This window comes from Canis lupus, chromosome 1 (genome assembly GCF_011100685.1).
Source record: "Canis lupus familiaris isolate Mischka breed German Shepherd chromosome 1, alternate assembly UU_Cfam_GSD_1.0, whole genome shotgun sequence".
NCBI lineage: Eukaryota > Metazoa > Chordata > Mammalia > Carnivora > Canidae > Canis > Canis lupus.
In genome coordinates, this window is record NC_049222.1 from 18471009 (window position 1) to 18491789 (window position 20781).

General features: G+C 43.9%; 1 protein-coding gene across 1 annotated transcript in view; it reads left to right on the forward strand.

Annotated features, from left to right (window-relative positions):
• Nucleotides 1-16170, forward strand: part of FECH (ferrochelatase) — a 35991-nt gene extending 19821 nt beyond the window's left edge. Inside the window, exons 5-11 of the mRNA XM_038525927.1 lie at nucleotides 890-1024; nucleotides 3864-3970; nucleotides 7313-7411; nucleotides 11386-11493; nucleotides 11926-12090; nucleotides 15502-15561; nucleotides 16036-16170. Of these exons, the coding sequence (XP_038381855.1) occupies nucleotides 890-1024; nucleotides 3864-3970; nucleotides 7313-7411; nucleotides 11386-11493; nucleotides 11926-12090; nucleotides 15502-15561; nucleotides 16036-16170 (809 nt within the window). The remainder of the gene's footprint in view (nucleotides 1-889; nucleotides 1025-3863; nucleotides 3971-7312; nucleotides 7412-11385; nucleotides 11494-11925; nucleotides 12091-15501; nucleotides 15562-16035) is intronic.
• The last annotated feature ends 4611 nt before the right edge of the window (nucleotides 16171-20781 follow it).

Consider the following 20781-nt stretch of genomic DNA (forward strand, 5'->3'; position numbering starts at 1 on the left):
GGCAGGTTCATTAGCCTTTGAGGGTTTCAGTTTCTTTACCTGAAAAATGGGATTTATTTTTTTTAAAGATTTTATTTATTTATTTGAAAGAGAGAGAACAAGCAGGGAGGAGGGGCAGAAGGGGAGAGAGAGAGAGAGTGAGAAGACTCCCTGATGGGCAGCCCTGGTGGCTCAGCAGTTTAACGCCGCCTTCAGCTCAGGGCATGATCCTGGGGACCCGAAATCGAGTCCCACATCGGGCTCTCTGTATGGAGCCTGCTTCTCCCTCTGCCTGTGTCTCTGCCTCTCTCTCTCTCTCTGTCTCTCATGAATAAATAAATAAAATCTTTAAAAAAAAAAAAAAGGAAGACTCCCTGATGAGTGGGGAGCTGAATGTGGGACTTGATCCCAGAACCCTGGGATCATGACCTGAGCAAAGGCAAACACTTAACTGACTACACCACCCAGGTGCTCCAAAATGGGGTTTCAATGAAAGAAGAAATACAAGCAAAGTGTCCACTGTGGTATCTGGTACGTTAGAGGAGGTTGCACTTCAAGAATAATTGCTAGTTCTTTCTTTCCTTCCTTCCTTTGAGTCTCTCTTATCTCAGCCAAGGGCAGAGAATACGGAACAGAAGTTTGAGTTTTAAAAACCACTGTGCTTAGCAAATGTGTGTGTGTGGGTAGGGGGAGGATTGTGGGGGGAGGTCGATCTCGGAAAATAGTGGTTAAATGTCCATGCACTGACTGGATAAGATCCGAGGAATATTCTAAACTTAACCCACATTATCAGCCTCACAGGAAATTGTGTTAACTGTTCTTTGTTCTGGGCTTTGCCTTATGTTTGGTGACTCTGAGAGATCTATATAAAGATTAATACTTTCTCCTTTCCACACATGCTTCCTAATAGCCCCTCACAAATACTATATCGGATTCCGGTATGTCCATCCTTTAACAGAAGAAGCGATTGAAGACATGGAGAGAGATGGGATCGAAAGGGCCATCGCCTTCACGCAGTATCCGCAGTACAGCTGCTCCACCACAGGTGAGGCTTCACCTTGACAGTGAGGGTGGGGGTGGGAGGAATGCCTGGCCCCATCCGCAGTCACCAGGGAACCTGAGTGCGGAAGGACAGGATAAATCATCTTCAATTTGAATGGCAAATCCAGCCTGGCTGCTTTAAACATGAGGGTTCAGGTCAGTCTATTTGAAATCTCATGGTTCATCTGTCCCTTGAGTTATGGGCCAGTCGGCCACGAATTACAAATGGTGGGTGGAAGGTGGTTGTCGCTAGCGCTCGGTACCTTAATGTAGTTATGTGATGGATCCGTGATGAACCTGAAGCCTCGTCCTTTGTTTGCGTAATAAACCTTATTTTTATGGCAACTGTAACATTCTTAGTAATGTAGCAAAGGTGATAGCTGTTTCCGCTTGGAAAGCAGAGGTGCCCAGGTAGCATGAGAAATATTGGTATGTTTTTTTGTGATGCTTCATTTATGGGCTGGCTTACTGGTTAAACCAAAAGTCAGCTGGAGGTTCCCTTTGTAAACTTCTCTCAGTGTTCTAGATTTTGGAAGATTATTACTGTGTGTTGTTCCTATAGATTTAACTGGAGCAGGAGAATAATCATGTTTGCCCTCTCTATGTCATTGGTAATAGGTAAAGCTTCTACTGTTGCCCACAAATACATTTCATTGTGTTCTATTTCAGGGATTGGAGTCAGCACATTTTGACTTCCAAATTGCTTTTGGATGTTAGGGCATATTATTTCTATAATTATCAAGAGAAATAAAAGGTTGTTGGAGGAAATGTTCAAACCCTGTTGTGTGCCTTAAATGCTTGTTCAGAGCTCCTATGAAAATGCCTGAGTTCTCAGACATCTCAAGAGTTTGAGTTGTGACTTCCTTTGGAAATGGATCTCTGTAACACAAGATGTCTGCTAATAATGTTATTGGGGAAGAAATCAGATTTTATAAGTTTTTAAGCATACTTTTGCTTGCTTTAAAAAATACTTCTCAAATGTCGGGGTACTTGGGGATGGCTCAGTTGGCTGAGTGTCTGACTCTTGATTTCAGCTCAGGTCATGGTCTCAGGGTCATGGGATTGAGCCCTGTGTCGGGCTTGTGCTCAGCATGGAGTCTGCTTGTCCCTCTCCTGCTGCTGCTGCCCCCTCCTACCCCCGTACTCTCTTTCTCTCTCAAATAAATAAATAAAATCTTAAAAGATACCTCAAATGTAGATATCTATTGTCAACATTAGACAAGTTAAGAAGATGGTTATTGGTACGACAGAGGATTGACTGTGGATTTCATTTCACAACTGACTCTACCAGTGGGTTTCAGGTGTCATTGTCTGTGTGGCTTTTCCCTGGTACATCTCACGTGAAAGGGCAGGTACATCTTCACTCAAGGATGCAAAAGCCTTTGGAAAGCACATTCTTTCTTTGAGGCCACGAGAGTGTTGTTTCCCTGCTGTACCATTTGGGCACACTTTGTTGTGGTAGAGCCGGTATATCCTGTGTATCAATAACACGCAATTTTTTTTAACACGTAATTTTTTAGTTCTATTTTCCCCTTAATTACTGTTTCTGGTAGTTTATCAGATGTTTCTAAGTGACCCAGAAGAACTAACGTGGCTTCCGGAAGTCCTTCTGTGGCTTCAGAAGTCCTGAAGATGATAATTGCCTGTACAGTGTGGCTTGCAGTATGAATATGCCTGTGACTGTGTGATTTCTGGAGAGATTGTTGTCAAACCCACAGTGGACTCCATTTGGATTTATCTGACTCATTGTATTCCGGAATGGAACTTATTTATCTTTTTGAAAATTAAGTTTTAGGCTAAGTATACATTTGATTTAACTATGGGCTGTATCCGGGCTCTTATTTTAATCTGGGGACATATCAGATAAGCAGTCCTCATCGATACAGAAACCGGTGGATTGGTGTTGGGAAGCAGGGAAATATTTTGGAACATTTGCCCTATGTTAAGATTGAGGAAGAGGCTCCGAGTTAGGCTTAGTTGCATAGGATTAGCCTTGGCCTGGATGCCAGCTCCCCTAGGCAGGAAGAAGTTGCATTCGGTTGGCATCATCTGCCTACCTTCAATCTTTGAATTTTCGTGATTTTGACCTCCTGGTTAAAAATAAAAGTTTTGTTAGATTACTTGTAAGAATTTGTTACCCATTTAACTTATTCTGGGGAACGATGATAACCTTGTAGAAGCAGATAAAAATAGGGAATACTCATGCAGACCTAAATAAACTAGTCTTCTTATCAACAAGTCATTTAAAAACATGGTTATAAAGCTTTTATTGTAAGGGAGAAAATATGCACCTCATACTATTAAATAAAAATATCCCAAGTACTTAGGATACAAAATTGCACCCATGCTAAAATTACAACTTTGTGAAACAAAGCAGCCATACAGGAAAATAATAGGAAAGAGCTATGCTAGAGTCGAATGGTGGCTGTAATAGCATCCTGGATCATGGCCAGTTTCTTTTTTCCTTTCTTCCCCACCCTCTACATTTTCTGCTGGGGTTGATTACCTTCATAATGGGGGAAAAAATTAACCTGCTTTCAGATGTGAGACGAGGTTCCTGCAAATCACTGCAGCTTATATTTCATAAATCCTCTGCCATCGTGTTTCTCACTAGAAATGGCCTCACTAGTCTTTGAAAGGCCATTGCAATTGATTGCTTTTTAGTGATCTTCATTTGCAGGGTAGTTAAATCCATCTGCATTTTAGAGCGTTGAAATGATTGTAATTAGACCGATTGAGTACGGAAGCAGTTACCTATTTCGCACTTACTGCCTTTACTAGTCTGTTTTTCATTTTCATTATAATCAACACACATCTACTAAGTGATCCCCTGTATATTTCAGGGAGCAGCTTGAATGCCATTTACAGATACTATAACAAGGTGGGAAAGAAGCCTGCGATGAAGTGGAGCACCATTGACAGGTGGCCCACACACCCCCTCCTCATTCAGGTAAGCTAGTGGCTGCCGGCAGGCTCTGTTGGCCCAGCGTCTGGAGTGGGTCAGCTTCTAGTCCCTGCCTAGTTGGTGCTGGCCTTCCGCGCCTGACCCTCCTCTTCGCTTAAATTGTGTGCTGGGATTTGAAAAAAGGAAAGGTCATTAGAGACTCAACTTGTTATGACAAGAGAAAATAAATTTAAAGGTGAAAGGTGAGAGTCTTTCCTTTCTTTGGATTAACACTGCTAGTTACAAAGTATAGCAGAATTATATCTTGAGTTTTGTGTTTCCCGATATCCAGGATGGGAAAGGTTACACAGCATGTTTCCATTACTTTACATTTATGTAATGAATGACTGACGAATCCTGTATTTTATGAATCCTAAGGATGGACAAATCTATGTGTTGTGACATGAAAATAGATTTAATGTTTCAGTTGAGAAAGCCATATTATAAGAAATTTCAGATTTTCCCCATATTATATTATACTTATAATATTTCCATTAAGAGATGCTTGATTTTTGGAGAATCTGTTAAAACTACAATTCAAAAGCCAATAGTTTTGGATGGGTGTCACATAGACTCTTTTGCCATTTCTACATGAGAGTAGGATTGGTAATTGCCCTAAAATATACACATATAGTTTTGTTCTGCCAGAGGGGGCTCCTAGTTGAGGTAGGGGACATAGGACGTGATTTAGGACTCATCCAGTTTATGTTTCATTCTGTGGACATTCTATGGCAAAATACCAATTGGAACATTTTTTTTTTTTTAAGCCTGGAGTCACTTAGAGCCTCTGACCACTAGGTGGGGCTAGACATCGTTAAACGCAGACTCTCCCCCACACCCCTCCCCGGGGCAGGCGATGCTCCTTAGGCGCAGAGGTGATGGGGTGGGGGGGTGGGGTGGGGGGGTGGGGGGGTGGGTTAACACTTGGGTGGAAACACAGGCTTCAGTGAAAATGACAAGGAGGTGCCTTCCCTTAGGGCTCTGCCCTCTGGGCCGCGCTCCCCTTGGCTGTGCTGCCGTTAGCCCTGTGGGAGCCCCAGCGTGCCCCCACTGCTCTGCTCCGGGCAGCCTGGGCCCGGGAGCCTGGGGCTTCAGGTCAGCACTGACATGTGGTAGCAGGGAACCGAGGGATCTGCACAGCATCTGCCTGCCCTGATCCAGTGAGTAATTAGATTTGCATTAAAATTCAGCCCTTTGAAAAGGGGGGAAGCAGAAAGATGGAAAGGTCTCTTAACTGAGGAAGTCTCCGTTCACAAAATGAAAGGGCATTTTAGAGGCATTTATCTGCCCTTCTAGATGGCGTGATTGAAGGCTCTGAGAGCCGCCTGCCCCTTTCATTCCGCACAGAGATTGCACACAGAAAATACCGCAGACCGATTGTGGATGATCTAAGTAGCACTTCTACTCGCCTGTGACTCCTCAGTTTTGACGGCGGCTTAGCGTCTGCCGTAAGCCGTAGCAAATTGTGTTTCTGCTCGCACTTTTGTTGAGATGAGAAAAGGAAAAATGCTAAAATTCTCTGGAAACAAACATTTACGGATAGGCTTTATTCTTCACATCATGTAGCTGATGTGAGGAGGTTTGCTATCTAGCAGAAATTTAAAGAGAGACACGTCAAACCCTAAACAGAAACTAAAAACACAGTTGAAAACGAACACCAAAAATATCATTTTACTGCGCCTTTTCTCCTGGTTACAAGTAGTAGCTCAAAACCGTTATTTTACTACCGTCCACCCAAGTACTGCTACTTCTTGAGCTGCCGGGGTAATTGGAGTAAACGTAGGCTCCAGGCTCCTCTGTGAACTTGATAGCAGGCCTCCTTAGCCGCTCTCTTGTCCGACCAAATGCAGCCCTCCCTGAGCATCCTTAGTTTCCAAGCACTGCAAAGACCACCAGAAAATACTGGTTTTGTTTATGTCTAATCTTACCACATTTACTCTGAAGATGAATTATAAATTTTGGAAAGGAAACTCTCTAGGCACCGTCTTGTACCTTAGTGCATTTATTCACCAAATTTTGAGGGTTTGGAAACAATAATATCTCAGTGCTGATTAGGGAATTATTTGCTCTTCTTATAGTATCAAACACTGATGTATCAAAATCCCAAGAAGCGCAGATGTATGTGGTTCTGGTAAATCATCCTTTATGATTCCTTAAAAAGCCTTCTTATTTGGGAATAAGTTTAAACATGCAGAAAAGTTGCAAGACTGAGAATCGTATAGGAACTCAACTGCCTAGATTCACATATTATTTGCATTTATTTGCATTTATTCCACACATTTGCATTATTTGTGTGTAGATGTCTGTGTGTATACATTTTTTTTCCCTGAACCTTTTGAGAATAACTTCTACCTACAAAATCACCCTTAACACCTAAATGGCAGGGATCTTCTCTGCCTTGACCATGGTACAATATTCAACTTCAGTAAATTTAACATGGATACTTAAATTCATCTAATCTACATTCATATTCCAATTCTGTCAATTGACCCATTAATGTCCTTTGTAGCATTTGCTTTCTGAGTTAAGTGACGAAGAATGATTAAAGTGTAAGATGAAAGAAAGCCTCTTCAGATCGGGTATTTCAGCACCTATTGATGTAAATCGGAAAGAGCCAACTAGACGGAGGGAATTAACTGGTCTGGTGGACAGAGCTTTGGAGGTGGAGGCAGGGCCTGCCTGGCAGCCCAGGTCCCGCAGATGTGACTGAATGGGCCCCCACGTCGGCCGCTCATCCCCCCTCTGTGAATTTAATGAGAGTGGTACAACCTCTCATCTGTTGTGATGAAGGTTGTTACAAAGATCGACTCAGGGAGGATACTGGGCTCAGAAGGAAAAGGTCGTAAAAATAGAATAGTATTTTCTTATTCCTCTACTATTTGTGTCTAATGTGTTTTAACGTGATAGGCCTAAAAGCCAAACTGAGGAAGATTTAGAAAGAGCCTGTAAGCTGTTTTCCTGCTAACCGAGCAAATGAGAGGTCTTAAAACAACTTCTCCTTCCCATCTGTGTCTTCTTTCCATCTGGAAGTGTGCCCTGTTCCTCCCGAGGGGAAGCAGATCCAGAGCGTTCATTTTCAGCGAGCCATTAGCGAGCTTTAGAAGTTTCCCATCAAATTCCCTAGGCCCCTGAAACCGTTATGAGCCATTTTGATGATGAACCAAAGCAAGAAGAGACTGTACTGTTTGCAGTTTTTTTTTTTTTTTTTTTTTTTTTTAAAGAGAGTTCCAAGTTTTTGAGGGTTGCCAGGAGATTTTTTTCGCAGCTCTCATTTTAAAAATATTTTCATTTCCTTCTATTTCTTTCTTCCCACCTCCTTCTAATCCTCCTTTCTTGCCATTCCCGCAGTGCTTTGCAGACCACATAGTGAAAGAGCTGGACCACTTTCCACTTGAGAAGAGAAGTGAGGTGGTCATTCTGTTTTCTGCTCACTCGCTGCCGATGTCTGTAAGTAAGAGCATTTTGTCGGATGACCTAGTGGTAGAGGATTTCTGAATGTGCCAATGGGAACCAGCTTCTAGAGTGCCCTGAGCCCAGTGCAAGGACGAGGTCTAACATCTCCGACTTATGTACGTGCTAATTTAACTAGACTCATTTCTTGAAACCTAATAAGAGTTCAAATAATAATATTGTGAATAAATATTGTCTTAATAAACCCCTTTAAAATAACTTGAAGGTGTGTTCACATACAGGAGTTTTCAGGAAGTGGGACAGGGAAAGGAAGGCTGCCTTTGGCTGCCCCGTTGAAGGAGCTCACCTGCTGTTTCGGTCCACGCCTGGCACTGAAGGGCCTCCTATCGCACCAGGCCACCTCCTGTCCCACTCCTTGTCAAGACCCAACAGGGGCTGTTTGAATTCCAGGAAATGATTACAGTGTTTAATTTCCTAGGCCTTGAGCCCACATTTTAATTTAGCAAGGGGCTGTGGAGTGTGACCTGGGTGCTCCTGCGTTCTTCCCGTGACACTATGTGTTCACTAAAATACCACCTCCGAGCCGTAGCTTGCTGCATATTTGCCAACGAGAATGATCGGGCTGTGTGGTACATGAGGTGCTTGGAGTCAGCGGCCAGGTTCAGCAGCTCAGAACTATCCCTGGGCCTAAAAACCTTGCTTTCAAAGCCAGAGAGGTGGAGAATTACGCCTTCGGAGGTGTCAGGAAGAGTTTGACTCCAGAATTAATGGAGTTAACCTGCATGGCTGGGGCCACTCTTCTCCTCCTCCTCCTCCTCCTCCTGGGTCTTTACTGCCACCTGCTGGTCACCGGGGTCGAGCCCTTACAGCTTCTCTGCTGGGCCACCGCCACCCAGCAGGTGCTGCATCAGCTGTAGGCAGTAGGCAGCCCGGGGAGACCAGTCTCTCTCTGCTGGAAACCTGCCGAGTTTATTTTAACAAGTTCGTATTCTCCCTTGTGGGATCGTGCACATCCGCTTCACATGTCCATCCTGCTGCTCCACCCGCATCCTTTTCATAGCTGTCCTAGGTGTGATGAGGCCGTGTCTGAAGTGCCAGAAGGGAAGCTCTTGAACTGGGAGATGAGGAAACACATTTTTGCACATGAACGATTCCAGGTGCTGCCTTCCCTTCCCTCCCCACCCGCTGCACTTCCTTTCTTCCCCGCAGGGACCCAGCATGCCACTGCCAGGTTTCTTTGCCGCACAGGGGCCATGCAGGGCTGAGAAGGGCCGGGAAGACAGCAGGACAGTCAGGGAAGACAACTGGTCTCTTTTTCTTTTTTTTTTTTAATAATAAATTTATTTTTTATTGGTGTTCAATTTGCCAACATACAGAATAACACCCAGTGCTCATCCCGTCAAGTGCCCCCCTCAGTGCCCATCACCCATTCACCTCCACCCCCCGCCCTCCTCCCCTTCCACCACCCCTAGTTCGTTTCCCAGAGTTAGGAGTCTTTATGTTCTGTCTCCCTTTCTGATATTTCCCACACATTTCTTCTCCCTTCCCTTCTATTCCCTTTCACTATTATTTATATTCCCCAAATGAATGAGACCATATAATGTTTGTCCTCCGATGGAACTGGATGGTATTATGCTGAGTGAAATAAGTCAAATCAGAGAAGGGAAGACAACTGTTCTAGGCTTTTCTTTCCCCTGCACTTGCTTCTAGTGACTTTTTCCTCCTTAGTAATTTTTTATTTTTTTAAGATTTTATTTATTCATGAGAGACACACAGAGAGAGGCACAGACACAGGCAGAGGGAGAAGCAGGCTCCCTGCAGGGAGCTGGATGTGGGACTTGATCCGGGGACCCCAGGATCATGCCCTGAGCCAAAGGCAGACGCTCAACCACTGAGCCACCCAGGTGCCCCTTAGTGACTTTTTAAAGATTTATTATTTGGAAGTAATTTTAGACTTAAGGCAAAGTTGTAAAAATAGTACAGAGAGTTTATATATATATAAGATATATAATATATATATATATTATATATCTTATATATATATGCCCTTCCCTTAGCTTCTCCGCGCTGACCTCTCCGTAACCGTAGTACAGTGACCCAGAGCAGGAGGCTAACAGCGTGCAGTGCTGTGAGCCTAAGGCCAGGCTTTATTAGATTTCACCACTTCTTCCACAATTTTCCTTTTCTGTCTGGGATCCAGTCCAGTGTCCCACGTATCTTCTCAGTCTCCCTCAATCTGTGACAGTTCTCATGCTTTCCTTGTTGTCAGTGACCTTGAGGTTTTTGAAGAGTGATTTAGTGGACTGTCTGCTATTTTGTAGCAGGCTCCTCCATGGAAATTTGTCGGTATTTTGCCACGATTAGGTTGAGGTTATGTAGTACTTGGGAGGCACAGCCCAGGGTGATCCGTCCGTCTCAGTGCATGATATTGGGTTGCATGATGACAACATGTTCTCTGCTGGGGACGTGATCCTTGGTCATTTGTCTATGGTGGTATCTGCTGGATTTGTATATTGTAAAGTTACCATTTTTCTCTTTGTAATTTAAAATATCTTAGGTGATGGACACCTGGGTGGCTCAGTGGTTGAGCGCCTGCCTTTGGTTCAGGTCGTGGTCCCTGGGGTCTTGGGATCGAGTCCTATGTTGGGCTCCCCATGGGGAGCCTGCTTCTCTCTCTGCCTGTGTCTCTACCTTTGTTTCTGTAAACAAAGGTAGTAAATAAATAAAATCTTTAAAAAAAATAAAATATCTTAGGTGAGATACTTTGAGACTATGCAAATGTCTTGTTCCTAGACTTGTGCCCACTAATTTTAGTATATACGCCTTCAGTATATCTCGCTGGTAGAAATTATTTCTGTGTGGTTCTAATGGCGACTTTATATTTCCCTCATTCATTCTGTATTTAGGTTTCTAATGTTTTTTTTTTTTTTAATTTTATTTATTCATAGACACAGAGAGAAAGAGGCAGAGACACAGGCAGAGGGAGAAGCAGGCTCCATGCACCAGGAGCCTGATGTGGGACTCGATCCTGGAACCCCAGGATCACACCCCAGGCTGCAGGCGGCGCCAAACCGCTGCGCCACCGGGGCTGCCCTCTAATGGTTTTTTAAACTAACTTTTAGTAATATCATAAAATAGTTTATCAATATTTCACTTCAACAATAATTATTGAGCACTGTTGTATCTACTATATTCTAAGCTCTGTTCCCTCCTCTGTCATATGGGAATGAACAACATAGACAGAAGTCTTTGCCCCAGAGAGTGGGGGTGGGAAACAGATAATGAACACACTACAGGAGAAGATAGTATGGTGTGTTAGGAGGCCACAGGTGGTATGAGAAGCAATAAAGCAGTGTGAGAAGTTGGGGAGTCAGTACACAGCTAAATGTTAAAGCAGTGAAAATAAAATTCCTGTTGAACATTTTTACGAGTATCAACAAGCTGTTGGGTCAGGATCAGTCATCAGACATTCACTGTGCACAGAGCACTCACCTTATAGTCCGTTGCTGTGGGGCCCATGGGGGGAGGACAGGGATCAGGAGTCACAGGTGGTATTCTCGAGGAGCCTCAAGTCTGAACCCATGTGCTGCTTCTCCCCTCCATCTTACTCCACCAGCAGTTGCCCCTGTGTTGAGCTGGCTCCATGGACTCCGCAGGTCCATGAGCCATCCATACAATACTCTCAATTCCTGCCTTCCCTATTTCAGGTGGGGGAACCGAGAGACCCCTCCTCCCTCATTAGATATTGTCAATCTCCCATGAATAACATAGACGTAGAATTTAACATATTCATAGGTACTTAGAGGTGAGTGAGTGCATTGTTCTCCTTTGGCCTTTGAGGAAACAGATCCAAGCAAGTGAGGTGATTGAGCTCAGATTGTATCATCATTAGTGTAGAAGACAGAAGGGGGGACTCCGGTCCCCGGCTCACGCCACCTCACTGCGCAGTCTGACGCTCTTGGAACCCTTTGCAGTGTTGGTGACTGAACACCTGTGTGTCTCTGCTGCAGGTGGTCAACAGAGGGGACCCCTATCCTCAGGAGGTTGGCGCCACTGTGCAGAGAGTCATGGATAAGCTGGGTTACTCCAACCCTTACCGGCTGGTTTGGCAGTCTAAGGTAGGTGGCTTCTGCTCGTTTGCCAGCAGTCAGCAATTCTGAGCACATTTATTTTAGGACTTTGTTATAAAATGATAGATTCGGCTCTTTCATATACGCAGAATGTTCTATAACCTGGTGGCTCACCATGAGCAGAAAGAACTCTGCAAGCAGGTAAAATGGAGGGGAAATCAAGTGACTAGTTGAATGTCATTGACTCAATGTATTATTTTTAGTTGTAATGACAGAAATGATCTTTTCTTTATATTATGCCAACTTCTAGAAGGATTCAAGCTTAATATAGAAACAGCAAAGCCCAGTAGAGCAGATGTAAAGCGTGGCCCTCCCTCCCACCGGGAGGCGTGTGTGTGTCCAGGGCAGTGGACTGTGGTGTGTCGGAGGCTCAGGGGGAGAAGTGGGTCCCTGTGTGCATTCCATCCTGCTTTCCCACAGGTTGGTCCAATGCCCTGGCTGGGGCCTCAGACAGACGAGACTATCAAAGGGCTTTGTGAGAGGGGGAGGAAGAACATCCTTTTGGTTCCAATAGCATTTACCAGCGATCACATTGAGACCCTGTATGAACTGGACATCGAGTACTCTCAAGTTCTAGCTAACGAGGTGAGTGTGATTATTAGTCCCGCTAATAAACTGTGATTTGTTTTGAGAGGAAACTTGCTCTGCAAGGATGTAATTGTATCATTCAAAAACACCGGTCAGTGGTTAGCAGAGGGGAGGTGGGTGGGGGATCAGTGAAGCAGGTAGAGAGGATTAAGGGTACGACCTGTCTTGATGAGCCCTGAATAATAGGCAGAATTGTGGGGTCACTATATTGTACATCTGAAACTAATATAACACAGTATGTTAACAATACTGGAATTAAAAAAATATTTTGAAAGGATTAAAAACAACATATCGTTTGATATATATGTTTGCATGTAACATGGCCTCATTGTTCTGAATAATACTTAACCTGAGTTAATCCGAGCACATCAGGTTAATTCCATGTCAGCAGGAAGCACTTTTGTGCCTTTGTGAAACCAGATGCCCAGGCATCACTGCGAGCAACATCATTTTGTCTAGTTTGAGTTCCTGTACTACATGGAAGTGATAAAAAAAAAAAAAAAAGCAACAAAAAAACCCTGTGCTTTCTTAAGAAAAAATAATTGTACTTTCCACCAATTTGGAGGAAAAGAACTGTATTGTGCTATCATTCCTTTTCTTGGCCCAATAGTGCCCTTTATTTGGGGCTTTTACACAGTTTCTTGCTGGCTTTTGAGGCGTAGAAGAGTCATTGTCATGAAAGAGAAGACCGTAGAATCCACACTGAAGCAGTGTGTGTTGTAATTCCCTTGACCTGCTTCATATACTCACTCAATTAGCTGCGGTGTTGTGATCAATCTGGTTATCGAAATAGCAAATACCATCCTTAGTGTCTTGTAATGTAAGATGGATGTGAATTATCATTCACAGTGGAGAAAAACTTACTGTTCACCCTTCTTATGGCTTCGGAGGGCCGGCCTGAAACCTGAATCCAGTGTATAGCATTGTTACCCTGGGAATCTTGGGACCCAAGAGCCCGTCTGGCCCCATCCTCTGCCAGAACTCCCGATCCTGGTCACCCCCATGCGTGATTGATGGAGGCCTGGCCTCAAAGGATGCTTCACCCTCTCCGGGACTGGGTGGCAGGTGCAGGGCAGGGTGAGAGTGGGTCGGGGAGAGCTTTAGCCAGCACCCAAGCCCACAGGTTTTTGTTTATGCAAGCTGGTCATCAATTAAACGGTGAGGAAGTTAGAGGGTGCCTAAATTACTTGTCAGTAATTCTGATACAGAATTACGGCACAGTTGTGATCGGCTAAAGTGAGGTTGCAGGGTTGTCCGTGGATTTCATGTAATGGTGCCTTCCAAAGCCTACCCTGACTCTGGCTGCGCATGAACTTCCTAAAAAGACTTCACGTGCAGATATAGTTCATACCAGTGTGTTTGGAAAATAAGATTTTGTTTGTATTGAACAATAATTCACACTCATTAATATCACTAAAATGAGTTTATTCCTTAGTAATCAAATGGGTTAATGGTGACTAATAAATTAGTCCACAGAGAGAATAAAGAAACTACGTAGCTACAGTTTACTTCATTGTTTCGATGGGAGAATATGTTTAAAATGACTTTCTTTAAAAGGTAGTTTGAATTTTTTCCCAAGATGAAGTTACTGCTTTTCGAAAATAAAAATACTAAAGAGCTCAGACAATTCAGAGAAGGATCACATAGAGAGTAGAGCTCACTCAGAATCTTACCCCTGAGAGGGGCCGGGGTGGCTCAGTTGGTTGCATGTCTGACTCTCGATTTCAGCTCAGGTCCTGATGTCAGGGTCATGAGATCCAGCCCGGTGTCCAGCTGTGTGCTGGGCATGGAGCCTGCTTAGGATTCTCTCTTCTTCGCCCTCTGCTCCTCCCCTGCCTCCCACTCTCTCTGTCTTTCAAAAAAAAGGAATCTTACCCCTGAGAGATAGTTAATATTTTGATAAAAATAAGTCCCCTTTTTTCTCTAAATATATGTGTGTACCTTAATAAAAATGGCATTCTTCTACATGTTTAACAAAAATGGCATTTTATTCATATTATTTTATAACCTGTTCTCCCTTAAAAATATCTTATGGCTCTAAATCAATAAATGTAATTAGATGTACATAATTATTTTTAACAAATCCTTGATCAGTATATGTTTAAGCTGTCTCCAACTTTTTACTTTCCTGAACTGTTTTGTAATAAGCATCATCTTCTTTTCCTTTTTCCAGTTGTTTTCTTAGGGAAAATTCCTAGAAATGGAATTTAAATATTGGTAGAGATTTTACTGGATTGCCCTACAGAGTTGTATCCTTTAACTCTCCCGCCTGCGGTGTTCAGGAATGTTGCCAGCATTGCTTGTCCTGCTGTCACTGACTTCTACCTGGAGTTTTAGAATACAGTTTTTTTTTCTTTTGTTTTAAAGGTTTGTTTATTTATTTGAGAGTCAGTGTGCAGGGGGGTGGGGCGGAGGCAGAAGGAGAGAGAATTAAAATTTTTTTTTAATTTAAATTCAATTTGCCAACATACAGTATAACACCCAGTGTTCATCCCGTCAAGAAGGAGAGAGAATCTTAAGCAGACTCCACAGTCAGCGTGGAGCCTCACATGGGGCTCGGTCTCACAACCCTGAGATCATGACCTGAGCTGAAATCGGGAGTCGGTCGCTTAACCAAGTGAGCCACCCAGGCACCCCGCATACAGTTTCTTTTTAGGTTGAGAACTCTGTGTTTGGTGAATCTCTGCATTTTCCCCATGCCAGTTAAAGCTAACTTAAAAGATGAATCTAAAAGCCACAGCATTTCAGAAAGGGAAAGAGAAGATCTTAACTATCTGAGTGAACAATAATTAGGTGCTCCTTAATTATTTGGGGAATAATCAACTGCGTATTAGCAAAGGTGATAGTAAAACAGTCCTCAGGCTTTATTTTGGATTTTTCTACGTACGAATATATTTAAAAACCCCACTCTGCATTGGATCCCATCTAGGTTCAATATACATGAAATGCATCTACCTCTTTTGGGCAGTTGGAATCAAAACAGGCATAAAGATTTATTTAATTAAGGCAACATTGTGCTTAGGTAGAGTCTGTAAAAGTGTGCATTAGAAAGGTGGAATTAAAAAAAGAATCATAAGCAGATTTGGATTACTTGAGAGTTCTGTCAAATACAGCCTCAAAAACGACTTGGAAACTGAAAACCTATGGGAAGATAACAGGGTGGGGGGAAGGAAGAGAAATTGAGAGCAATTTTATGATAACGGAGGTGAAAATCTACATCCGTGTCTGAGCCCGGGACGGTTTTCATTTCTGAGTCATCTGGGAACACTTTGGAAATCAGACTTTAAGCTGGGTATGTATCTAAGTTCATTTATTTATTTTGTCATAGCAGTTTCTTTAAAAAAAAAAAAAAAGAAAGGAAACTAAAACATGGATGTGTTTTTCCTTCTTTTTTCTCATCTGATTCAGTGTGGAGTTGAAAACATCAGAAGAGCAGAGTCTCTTAATGGAAATCCATTGTTCTCCAAGGTATCTATAGTGTTACAACCACTTTAGTAGAACATATCGGAGAGAAATCCTCTGAGAAACTCTTACAGAATATTGGTTTTCTCACATATTAGAACATTTTGAGTTCCAATTAATTACAAAAATAAAATCGAATTCCTTATACTCTTGCTCCTTTTTCCTTTAGATAGCCCCAATTTTCTGATTCCTCCCACCTCTGACTATGTCTAATTTAAGACCTGCCTTTCCGGGGCAAGCCTTAGCAGGTGGGGTAAGAGGATGTTCTTCTCTAAAATCTCTATTTTAACTTTCCTCTAAGCTGGGGATCCTGAGCAAATGAAGATATTAGAGACTCCAGTTCAAAGCAATCATAATTCAGATGAAAAGCTGCCCTCCGCCACCCGTGGTTATTGGGGCCGATGGGAGGGGGAGACGCATGGGGAGACCGCAGACGTTTTGCTTCTGAGGAATCTCTGCTTCTTGTCGCCCGTCTTCCAGGCCCTGGCCGATCTGGTGCTCTCACACATCCAGTCAAACGAGCTGTGCTCCAAGCAGTTGACTCTGAGCTGTCCGCTCTGTGTAAATCCTGTCTGCAGGGAGACTAAATCCTTCTTCACCAGCCAGCAGCTGTGACCCCCGCCCGAGGACCCCGCGGGATTAGGCAAATGCCCAACCCCCAGATGCCCCTGTTGTGGAGGAGCTGTATTTAGGGGCCAAGGAAGACAGTTACATCGGGATCTGCACAGCCTTTGGGCACAAATTGTGTGATTTCTTGAGGAGCAGACTCTGAAATCCTTACTAGGGTTTTCTGTTTTTCTATACCAATGCAGTAAGCATTTGTATGCCCCCTCTGCGTGTAAAGGTACCAGTTGGGAATGTCCACTGGGTTATTTTAAAAAGGAGTTTTAAAAATTTCTCTTAATAGATGCACCCATATTTTAAATAGAGATTTTGGTTTTATTGCCCAAAAAAACCTGCCAGGGTATAGAGAGTCCCCTCTCTGGGCTGTCAGTGTGAATGCGATCTGTTTACAATCTTGTGCATAGAGCTGTCCTTGTTTTTGAAGGGAACATAGTTAAGTAAAGGAAATATAATTTGAAAGAGAACTGTTACCCGACCTTTCCCTCGGCCCACGGGTTCCAGAATGCCGGTGAGGTGGTGTGGTTGCCTGTAGTGGCTGCTTTTGCCAGTGATGTCACCGTTAGTTGGCCATTTGGGTACTCACATGTGAGCCTCACTTTCTTCACCCTAAAACCAATCAGGTGCAGACTCCAAAAGTGGTCTGAGAGTCCCCAGGCATACAAGGCTGATAAAATGTAGAAACCCAGCATTTGCCATCCATGCCTTGGTGAGGATCTTGGGTCCCACTGCTTCCTGTCTGCAAGGCCAGTGATCCCAGGATGTGCTGACATTGGGCTTCATCTTTATAGCTCATCCCAGGACCCGAGTGAACCTTGCCATGGAGCATCTTCTTTATTTTGGTTGAATGTCTTCTTTCTGCCTATTTGTGTGAAGCCTTATTTTTATAAAGTCAGCTATGTTTTGTAATCTTGAATTCTTATAGTTTTTATCATAAAATTATATAACCCTCCTATTGGAAGTTTGAAAAATAGAGAAAAGAGAAATAACCACTCTAATGCAACAGCTACTAATCATATTATTATATCTCATGGCAGTCTTTTCCTGTGGATATTTTTAATGCCGTTGTAACCTTGAATTTGTGAGTGAAGGGTTGCTCTAAAAATGTAGAAATAATGTGAGATCAGAATCTGATCTCCTATACTTGGATTTAAATGGATTAAAAAAATCTCTGATGGATCCGTAATGAATTTGTAATGATTACCTTCTCTTTCCTCTAGGCTCTAAAACTTTGTTCTTCAAAAGAGCGTGTCTTTGATGTTTGTAAAGCCGGTTCATAAAGTGGAAGTATTAGAGGAGCCATAGATCTCCTATATTTGGGATTTACTATATTAATAAATATTATCACATCGTTAAGATTTTAACCATTTGATTCATGCTCTCTGTGAAGTGAAAACTAATGCAAGTCAATTAATAATCAAAATTATTAAATAGGGGGAATTTACTTTGGGATGCAAGAAAAGAAACAGGCCATCTGTTTTAGTTAATAATTTTCCCACACTGATAACAGCTCTGAAATTTGAGTAAGGTGTGCATTTTTTTTTCCAAATTGGTCTTCCTATTCGTAGATTGTGTTTCCGGAGAGAGGTACAAGGCATAGGTAGTGGGCTGTTTCCATCAGCTTCGGGGGGATTAGATTTAAGCAGTAGATTGAGTGACTGTCCCACGGTGAAGTGAATGCTCTGGGTTAGTGGATGGCCCCAGAGGGCAGCATGTGCTTGCAGCCGTTCTCCATGTGTCCTCATGTCTGCTGCCACTGCTTCACGGTACAACACATGTTATGATGCAGATGTTACAGAAAACTCCAAGAGCTCTTGCTAGGATATCTGAAACCCCTCGTTTGCTAAGGAAGCTTCTGACTCAACAGTGAGTGGGCTGTCTGGAATAAATCCGTGATTCTGAGCAGGACCAGAGCGGCCCTTGTAGTGAGAAGCAAAGGGGGTGGTACTGGGATCCCCGCTCATGGCATGTGTTGTTCTGGGGAGGGTCACCTGTGGCTTATTAACCAAAGATGGGTAAGGGTCACACTCGAGGGCTCGAGGGGGGCAGGTGGTAGGAGACCGGTGATGCTACTTGTCCACTTTGAAATCCAAGCGTTTGCCCTGGTGATTATCCAGTGTGCTGCTGGCAGTGCCTTCGAGCTGCGCCTACCGACACCCTGGCTTTAACTGAGGAATCAAGCTATAGAGGAGACTGGCCGGCGTGTGACAAGGAGGCAGTGCAGCCTGCCAGGGGTCCTTAGAGGCCCAGCTCCCTGCAGGTATAGCCCAGGAGGAAGGAATGCTCCTCAGGAATCTGCATTCCTGAACGACTTAGCTTTTTTTTAAAAAGATTTTATTTATTTATTCATGAGAGGCACAGAGAGAGAGGCAGAGACACAGGCAGAAGGAGAAGCAGGCTCCATGCAGGGAGCCCGACGCGGGACTCGATCCCAGGACCTTGGGATCATGACCTGAGCAGAAGGCAGACGCTCAACCACTGAGCCGCCCAGGCGTCCCACGACTTACCTTTCTTAAAGCTAACAGAAATGTTTGCACTCAAGGCTTTCTGCTTCAGGAGACATGGAACTCCTTGTTAAAAGCCCTTCACATGCCCATCAGTCACTTTTTGGTGCTGACCCACGGTGAGCCCTCCTGACGTCCGCCGGTACCCCAGAGTACACATCCTTGCTCAGGAAGCCCATGAAGAGAATGTTACATTTCTCTAGGATTCCGTTAAGTTTTTCTTTATGACTGAAATCCTATAGACGATGACTATGTAGATAGGAAGAGAAAGTGGATTTCCTGCTCCAAGTTGCCCAAATTAAGCCTGTCAGAAGGTGCATTCTCTCCACAACCCTAGAGTCGTATTAGGTAATTTACAGATTCAAGCTGATCTTGAAAACAGATGGTTTTCCTCTTAATTTCTCTTTGAGAAAAATACACTGATTTGGTAGGATGAGTTTCTTAGTTGCATTTTTCCGCCCCTTGGCTCATCTGTTCTCATCAATTGGGTATTTAATCCAAGAAACTCTAAGGTGTGTAAGAGAGGCCATATGCTCCATCAGATGCCACCGTGTTTATCCAAAATACATTATTAAACCATGAGGGTGAGCCACACCACCGAGGAGGGGCAGTGGTAAGACCTGCTCCTGTCCCAGAATATAGGGAACCGCATGGGTCTACAGTCCTAGAACTCTGCTGTGCTCATTCCTCCGCTCTGGGGGTGGGAGGGCCTGGGGGGAAGGGGCCAGCTTGCATGGCTGTAGCTGGCGGGCGGCAATGAAAGCTGGCAGCCGTAGCAAGAACGCACGTCGGTATGCGCAGGCGTGGGTGCAGGTGCATTAGGCCGGGGGCCTCGGGACACGTGTTGAGTACCTTGTCTTTAGGCTCTTAGCCTAGCCTGAGAAACCCCTTCAAGGTCAGGATCCTGAAGATGGCAAAGGAACAAGCTTCCCGACACTAGGTGGAAATGGGAAATTGGTTGAGCTGTCACAAGCTGGAAAATAAAATTCTGAACGGCTGCTAAAACTAGGGCCCCGAATTATAAAACCATCCAGATTCTGAGTCTCAGTAGCAATATGGGGACTCCTCAGAGGAAAACAAGAGCTGACCGTTCCTTTGCTTATTTCTAAAAATTATAAAATTAAAAACACGTCGTCAGGGTCATGCCCCAGAAAGGCTTTGTAAATATTCTCAGAAGTTTTGTCCTAATTGCCTAATAATTGAGATTCCTTTGTAACAAGCCCCTTCCGCAGCGTCCCAGTCCAGGTGGCTTTTTGCGCCACGCTTCGTTTTATAGAAACTAGTGTCCTAAGGTTTCAGAGCGCATACATCAAATGGGTTGAATCTGAATCAAGAAACCTGCATTATGCCTGAATCGCTGCCAATTAAAATATTTAATCATGTCGTAATATATTTAACCAAAATGGGTAAGGGTCACACTCGAGGGGAGCACGTTAAAATATTTAATCATGATGAGTTCCTGGTTAATTCGAATAGTGGCACCTGAAAACTTTTGATTGTTTTGTTTTGTTGCTAGATTTCTTCCAGCCAGACAGCTGTGTGGTATGACCGTCGTCCGATCTTTGCCTTAAAAGTCGTGCCTCTTTTCAGAATCCCCCTTACTTTTTTTTTTTTTTTTTAATTTTATTTATTTATGATAGGCACACACAGAGAGAGAGAGAGAGGCAGAGACATAGGCAGAGGGAGAAGCAGGCTCCATGCACCGGGAGCCTGACGTGGGATTCGATCCCGGGTCTCCAGGATCGTGCCCTGGGCCAAAGGCAGGCGCTAAACCGCTGCGCCACCCAGGGATCCCCAGAATCCCCCTTACTTTGGAAAGGATAAAGCGTGCCGACCTATAGGCACCCACCTGAGTCGTGGGGACAGGTGGGTGCTCGAAAAAAAATAAGGTGACATCGTATTTGCCGCGTGGCCCTAATATGACCAGCAGTAGTGGGCCGTGCGGCGCTCCCTGCGTGACAAGAGTCTTCAGAGAGGCCTGGGGTGGGGGGGTAGGTGCCCTCTGGGGAACACAGTCGTAACCTAGGGTCCCCAGGGGGGAAGAAAGCCTTTTGCTTTTGCTGTGGGAATCTTATTAAGCCTCTCTACCCGGGGAAGGATG